An 8091-nucleotide genomic window follows, 5' to 3' on the forward strand; every position below is an offset into this window, starting at 1 on the left:
CATCCCTTATAAATTAAAACTTGCAGTGTGATTTGCAGGAATTGAAAAAAGAAGGTTTCCCAAGGGATTCACCCATTTGTTAGCCAAAAATGTTGTCACACCCCAATGTATTGCTGTTGGTTAAGCCAGAAGTTGACATGTCAGAAGGGCACAGAAAAAAATAAGCACTGCAAATGGAGTTTGTGAACCTGGCGTTACAGGAAATCAACCTGTGAATGGTGTACTTAGTTGTCATTAAGCTGCAATAAGATCCAAACATCCAAATAAATGATACACACAAGCTTTTACTGAATGTGCAGACAGGACAGTACTGCAAGGAAGGAATGGCTAAAGGTCTTTACGAGCCTTCACTTGAATTATTGATTTGTTTATTTTGGGTGAAGGGCAGAACATTGAAAATAGCTCTGGGGTTCCTTTTTCAACAAAATGGCAACCAAGCACACAGTCTCTCATAGATTACAGCGGGGAGATTGACATCCAGAAGGTTCCAAGAGATGAAGCTACTGTACTGATGCAATGTTGACCTGTCCAGACAAGCATGTGAGATACTCTTGAAGAATAACTCAACCTTGAGATAGAATTGGTTTTCCAAAGCATTTCTGACCAATTTGAATGTTCATAAAATATATTTTCATAGCACAAAGATCTCCCTGTAGCGCTGCCTCAAACTAGCTTAGTCCAGCTGATCCATCACCCAAATAAACTTGGACTAGTGATTAGTCACGATGGCCGACTCGTCAATTAATGAAGTGTTTTTTCACTCTTGAAACACTCACAAAAGGTCGACCAAGTCGCTTACTGTGATTTGGCTAACTGGGATGTGTTCCTGGGTCAATACTTTTGTTTGTTCTGAAGCAAAATTCCCATCAACCAATCAGATTGTAGGGTTAGGCTTAAGGCAGGGCTTGGGACTATGCTTATCAACCTATTATTTCCTTACAATTTAAGGGTTGGTTAATTAGTTGGGGTTAGGGGTTAGCTATGTTTGTTGACATGAATGTTGTTCTAGGTCCAACAAAAGATGTTGATCCAGGAACGTCCTACTTGGCAAAATCAGCAGGACATGATCCTGGATCAACATCTTCTTTGGTACTGGAATAACATTCGAGTCAAAGAAACATAAACTACATTTTTTTTGTAATAAATATATCCATAGGGCAAAATAAATAGACCTAGAAAGGAAAAGGATTTGTTTTCAGAGAATATATCTTACATTTATTTTTCTTATTATTAGAATTTCCTTAAAATAAATTGTATTAAATAAAAAAATAAACAATTTCACGATATATTCTCTGTAAACAAATCTCAAAAATTTTGCTTCTGGGGTAATTATATTTTGTTTTAAGGATGTTTAGATATTTTTACTGTTTTTTTGGTAGTGTCATAATTTTGACATGAATGTTGGTTCCAGGACCAACAAAAGATTATGTAAAAATTCTAAGAAAATCTAAGAAATTTGCTAATGAGAAAGAAAAATAAACACATTTTAAGATATACTCTCTGACTCAATCTTACTTTATTACAGTGTTGCTTACTAGGTTTTAATCTGTTCGACGGGCTAAGGGGGGAAAAGTGGGGATTTTTTTAGTGAAAATTATGATTCCTCATACACAATTATAGTGACCTATTTTGCCTTCTGCATATCATGTGTGTAACTGTGGCCCTTTAAGGCCACCAGTAAGAGAAACTGATAGGTAGAGACATGAGAGTCCATTGCGTTCTCTGTAATGATGCCCTTCCAGGAGAGGAACACCAGACATAATCAGTCATTAATTTGTTTTCTGTTCATCATAACCAGCCTACATTTCATTTGATAACCACAAAGAGCGACAACAACAAATAAATCTAATAATAAACAGACAGATAAGTATCAGCTAATCTATTCAGTTGGTATATCAATTTATCTATTAATCTGAGCCATATGGAGGCTCATGCAGTTACTTCCTGTAAGAGTATTAGCCAAACACAAGCCTTCAGAATAAGCTTGGTTACTAATCTGTAAGATGCACTGGTTTTAGGGCCTATGTGTTTTTTTTTTTAATAAACTCAAATTTCACGGCACTAAGCAAAACATCCATAACCCTATTCCCGTGAGGCTCATTCTTCATCTTTAAATAGAAAAAACTCACCTCCCATCTTCCGTCTCATCCATGTCACTGCTGAAACTCATTTTAGACAGATGGCAGAAGACCAAAACCCAGGTAAAGTATCAAAATCGAACCACCGGAGGATGTTTCACAGTCAAAACTGACGTTCGGTGCAAAGCTTGAGGCAAAATGCTGTTGAATATTCAGTATTGGAATCCAAGAGAAAGAGGAAGCAACCACACCTCCTCTTCAGAGATTAACTTGGAGGAGGCGACAATAACACATGTGCTCAGTCTCATCACCATATGTGTCCTCGCCTACAGAAACACGCGCTGACGCAGCGAGACATGCGAATTTGGCTGGATGTGCTGAGCTGCAGCCTCTGAGGAACAAATCAACTTTTTGTCTTTCCACAACATAGACAGCGAGGGGAGGATGGAGAGCGAAAGATAGAGAGACAGGGAGGGGAGGGGAGAGAGAAACAGAGGAGGAGCGCAGGCGGAGGTGATTAGACTGGAGATGGTGATGACACACTTTCAGTCGCCCATCTGCAGTGCCAGTTGTCTGTGTTGTTGTGTTTGTACTCTTGCTATGTTCTTCAGCTGTACTCAGGCACCATTTTTACTCGTAAAACAGCTTATGTAAATAAGACGTAGTTTTGTTATTCTGATAGATTAGTTACTGAGGACAGAGCACAATACGTGCACATACTCCTATAAGCCTATTAATGCTATAGTTATGAAGAATGACATCAGTGCGCTGGATACTGCTCAAGACACTACTTACGTAACAAAACGCCTTCCAAAATTTAAAGACATACTGCATTTTTATTTTTTGTTATATTGCTTTTTATTGTTTTATTAGTTATTTTCTTAGGAAAGACATTTTCTTAACATTTATAATACATTTGGAAATATTTTTGAAATCTATTTATTATTTGTTATTTATTCGATATTTATAAAACGGTTAGTTCCTGTCTTTGATTCCTCTTCACCCAACGGTTCTGTGTATCACTACACAACACCCTTAGCAACCACTCTTTTCAATTGATATTGTTCATTGAAGCTTACTGTATTATGTAGAAGAGTATTGTGAGAAAAAGATCAAGTGAGTGAGTTTATTACCTGCATTCAGATTTAGCGTTTTCCTTCAGGTCAGTCCTATGTTCATAATAAAAAATCTGTTTAAATGTTCGATGTATTATCTTGTCCTTTTAACAGTTAAGGGGTTTTCCCATGACTGACAGTGCTAGTCAAAGCATTTGTCAGTTGTGTCTTGTTCCGTGTTCACAACAATTCAGTCTTTTCAATGTAAAAGTCTTCGCTACTGACTGACACACTCATAAAGACAGTCTTTGCCGCCATCTAATGGCGTAATAATGTAACATCTGTTGCTGTTCACGGTCAGGGACTATTTTTTCCGGCGGAAGGAAGAAAGTTTACTTCATGAAAGTTGCATTGATACAGATTTTTGGCTTTAATATTTGTATTGTGTGGTAACCGTTTTATAAAAGCAGCCTCTCATACCTTATTGCTTACTTAAATTCTATATTATTTAACAGGGATTACTTAATTCTTTTTTGTCAGCCAAACCCCCTGTGAACTAAAATATTTACTTGAAGTACTATCTGATATTTTAGGTTAATATTAATAATCTAGAAACACATTCGCATGTTCACTGTATTCTGATGTCAGTTAATGATCACATGAAAAGTAGGTAAACAAATAAAAATATTTAACCTTTTTAGTAAAATCACAGGTTTTTTTTAAAACAAATTGTACATTTTTATGATTTAATTATTAACTTTTTTTCAACTCACAAACTTCCTGCAATTCCCGTTTGGGAAACCCTGTTATATCTATTCTATATTTGTCTATTTATTATTGGTTCTGTTTATGTCTGCATGAAAGCCACCACAATATTGCAATTACCAGTTGATTTTTTCTGTGCCTCGAGTTGGAGAATCATGAAGTAAACTGTAGGTCATGCTTAAAGGTACAGTGTGTAATTTCTGCAATGTTAGTGGAACAAACCGAAATTGTTTTCAAACAGGTTTCCTAAACACTCTCACACTAAGTCCCGCCTTAAGGTCCATTCACACCAAGAACGTTAACGATTTACTATAAACTATCTTTATATAACTATAAACTATAATTTGCGTTCACACCAACTAACGATAACAATCTGTTTATTCTAAGCTCACGCGCTGCGGTTTTAAAGTGTGTACAACATGTTGTTGCTGTTCTTGTTGTATTTACGTGGCTTTAACCAGCAGATGTCCTCAGCATGCTATGTTTCGAGTGAATAGCTAGTGTAATCGATCTAATCTAACAGTGAATTTAGCTGACGTAGTCAATATAGTGGAATAAAAACAACACCTAGATTTTTCAACTGCAACTTCAAAGGAAGCCAATGGAAGTCAATGTTGTCGAAACGAGTGCTAGCCTGGCATTATGATCTCATTTTTTGACTTGTCAAGCAGTGGTGGCTTTTTCTGGACCTTGGAGATTAACTTCTGCACAATATCGTCACCCATTTTAAATGCGCTAGCCCTTGAATTAGAATGGATTCTGATTGGCTGTCAGTGTTTTATTGTTGAACAGCAGGGGAAAAAATTGTTCTGAAAGTGATCTTAACAATATCGTTTCTCTATATCGTTATCATTATAGCTGTGGTGTGGACACTGCTATTCTTCTATTTTCAGAACGATTTTTAGAACTATATCTTTATCGTTATCTTTATAGTTATCGTTCTTGGTGTGAACGGACCTTTAAACTTATACCATTGGTTGAGCCAATGTTGCCATGATTCTCAAGCAACATTTTGAAAGCACAATAGTGTTTACTTTCCAACCTTACTTATTGTTGTTTCTGCACATTAAACTGGAATTGGAAAAAGTATTTTGAAAGTGTTTGCCCATTTTGTTGTACTTGTGATAAAAACGTTTTCATCTGGAAGCGATTGAGAAAAATTATGAAATTGCTCAATATGCCCAAAATCACTTGACCACACACCATTATGACTTACAAACTTGTCTCTGGAAATTTCACAGGACTTGAAGGCAGCATAACTGTTCCTTTAGCTGTCTTGTGCTGACTGTATAATATCATCACTTATCTTTCAAATCATGTGGCTGCAGCTTTTCTAGGCTGAAACAGGGGAGTCACTTGGCCGGTCCGACTGGTGGAGCTTCCCTCTGGTGCTGAATTGATCACGCTCTGTTGATTGAACTTGTCCTAAATTCTCATGACCCAAATGAAAGTCCACCAGCAGGGCTGGATCAATGTGTTCACATGGACATTTAACCAGACTAATCATGTCCAGCATTTTGTATAGTTGTTTTACCCAGAGGCAATAAACAGAGAGGTCTTGAGCAAAGTCTTTAGGCCCTACCAAAAAAAATCTTAATTACAAATCCTACTTTTCACATTTTTGTCACACATTTTAACACACAGCACTTCGTCCACCAAATGGAAATTCTTGGAGTTAGGAAACTCTCCAATTTAGATGGATTGACACATCAATACATATTACTGTACTATTTGTTAGTAGAGATGTATGTATATCCAATCCTCTCTGATATGAAATTATACATGCTAGTTAGACCTCATATGAATATAAACAGGCCTCCAGTTAAGGCAAACACGCTTTCAGTTGCCAGTCTGTTAAATAAGAGTCAATCAATGTGTCCTCCTCTCTAGAGGGTCAATGAAAGCGGGGTCAGATTTATGTAGTTTGACTGTAAGGGCAGCGTACTAGAGAATGACAGTCACAATGATTCAGTGGCACATTGCCCTCTACCTGCACTGAGCGGCAATATGACACAGGCATGCGTATCTTTACTGAGCTGTCAGAGGATACATGATGCATGATAATCTATCAGTACAGCTGCATATGTACCACTGCCAATCACTCAGAGTAAATTAAGTAATTGCAATTTGTAATTTTACTTGAGAATTTAGTTATCAATGTATTGCAGTTTTATTTCTTACAATACTGCAATCTTAAAATCTACTTTTAAAATCAAAACTGACCCTATTTACTTTCGTAACACACATTCCTGGTCATATTGTACACAAATCATCACTGCACACTATTCCAAAGGAAAAAAAAAAAATTGTATGTGTAAACTTTCATCAAAATGTAATAATTTGGCTGAGTGAAAAAGACTACACTAATGGTGACTAACTATAATCTTAGCCAAGACTACACTGAACATTAGTTCAGCCAAAAATTAAAATTCTGTCATCAATTACTCACCCTCATATCATTCCAAAAGCTATAAGACTTTTGATCATCTTTGAAATACAAATTAAGGTATTTTTAATAAAACCTGAGAGATTTTTGTCCCTGCATTGAAGCTATTCACCCAAAACGTTCACGCTTCAAAAAGTTCATAAAGATATTTTAAAGGGATAGTTCTGCCAAAAATCAAAATTGTCAAAAATTCTGTTGAACACAAAAGAAGATATTTCGAAGAATATTGGTAACCAATAGGGCTGGGAAAATACATCGATGCATTGCGAATCGAGAAATGATTCTGGATCGATTCTGATATTTTCTGTATGTATTGCGATTCTCTCTCGAATCGATTCTGAGCTTAGTTTTCAACAGCAGATGGCACTGCGTGCTTTAGAAACAGCTGTACTCTGCTTCCTTCCAATTTCTTGCACACACCACTTGAACCTTCTATAAAATAATCATTCATCAAGTTTGAAAAGGTTGAAGTGAATTACAAGGGTGTTTGCAGTGGGCCATTTACATTCATCTCGTGTCATAAAAGCATTCTGAGGTGCAAATACATTGTCAGACCGAACGCATGAACGCTCTTCTTCGTGAGCATTTGAGCATGCGGTTAAAAAATAGCCTAATCTGATGGCTCAGTGAGGCCTCCATTGCCAGTAAGATAATTAACACTTTCAATGCTACTGAAGACATATTTAAAACAGTTCATGTCACTACAGTGGTTCAACCTTAATGTTATGAAGCGACGAGAATACTTTATTCAACAATATCTAGTGATGGGCGATTTTAAAACACTGCTTCATGAAGCTTCAAAGCTTAATGAATCTTTTGTTTCGAATCAGTGTTTCGGAGCATGAATCAAACTGCCAAAGTCACGCCCCCCAGTGGTGAACCATTGAAATTTGGAAACACTTATGACGTAACAAAGCCTTGTTTACTGAAATCACGTGACTTTGGCAGTTTGATACACACTCCGCACCACTGAATCGAAACAAAAGATTCGTAAAGCTTCGAAGCTTCATGAAGCAGTGGTTTGAAATTGCCCATCACTAGATATTGTTCAATAAAGTCGTTATTTTGTTTTGTTGCCGCACAAAAAGTATTATCATCGCTTCGTAACATTAAGGTTGAACCACTGTAGTCACATTAACTGTTTTTAACGTCTTTAGTAGCTTTCTGGGCATCTGAAAGTGTTAATTGTCTTGCTGGCAATAGAGGCCTCACTGAGCCATCGGATTAATAAATGACAGAATTTTCATTTTTGGGTGAATTAACCCTTTAAGCGATCTTGTCTCTTCAGAAAACTTGGGTTTTATGGGTTTGAATGAAAGAAGAATGAGTAAATGATGACAGAATTTTCATATTTGGGTAAATGAGTGCATGTAACCAGCAGTTTACTTCAAAAAATCTCAACATAGGGCCAGGCTATGACTTCCCTCTGCTGCCCTGCATTCAGTCCCATTACCATGGAGGGGAGCCCCAGGCTTATGTGAACACACTGGCCCTGTCTGCTTGTTCTCAAAGCCTCAAGGCATAAAAAGCAGCCCATCTGACGCAGAATCACTGATATCAAGCAGGCGAGGGCCTCCAGCGAGGCCCAAAGAGGCACTGAGACTGGTAGCAATGCTACTTCCTTGTTTGTTCTCTCTAACTCCACTGCATTCGATTACTAAATCTTGGTCTCAAACAACTCATTATCCCTAATGCGGTTTCCTCCTGCCCTCTCCTCTTTCTCTCAGCCTATTTGCCTCCCTCGTTC

General features: G+C 37.2%; 1 protein-coding gene across 1 annotated transcript in view; it reads right to left on the reverse strand.

Annotated features, from left to right (window-relative positions):
- The window catches only part of numbl (NUMB like endocytic adaptor protein), a 31682-nt gene extending 29180 nt beyond the window's left edge, over window positions 1-2502 (reverse strand). Inside the window, exon 1 of the mRNA XM_051862315.1 lies at window positions 2130-2502. Coding sequence (XP_051718275.1) covers window positions 2130-2170 — 41 coding nt within the window. The 5' untranslated portion in view covers window positions 2171-2502. The remainder of the gene's footprint in view (window positions 1-2129) is intronic.
- Between the last annotated feature and the right edge of the window lie 5589 nt (window positions 2503-8091).

Source organism: Ctenopharyngodon idella, chromosome 15 (genome assembly GCF_019924925.1).
Source record: "Ctenopharyngodon idella isolate HZGC_01 chromosome 15, HZGC01, whole genome shotgun sequence".
Classification (NCBI taxonomy): domain Eukaryota; kingdom Metazoa; phylum Chordata; class Actinopteri; order Cypriniformes; family Xenocyprididae; genus Ctenopharyngodon; species Ctenopharyngodon idella.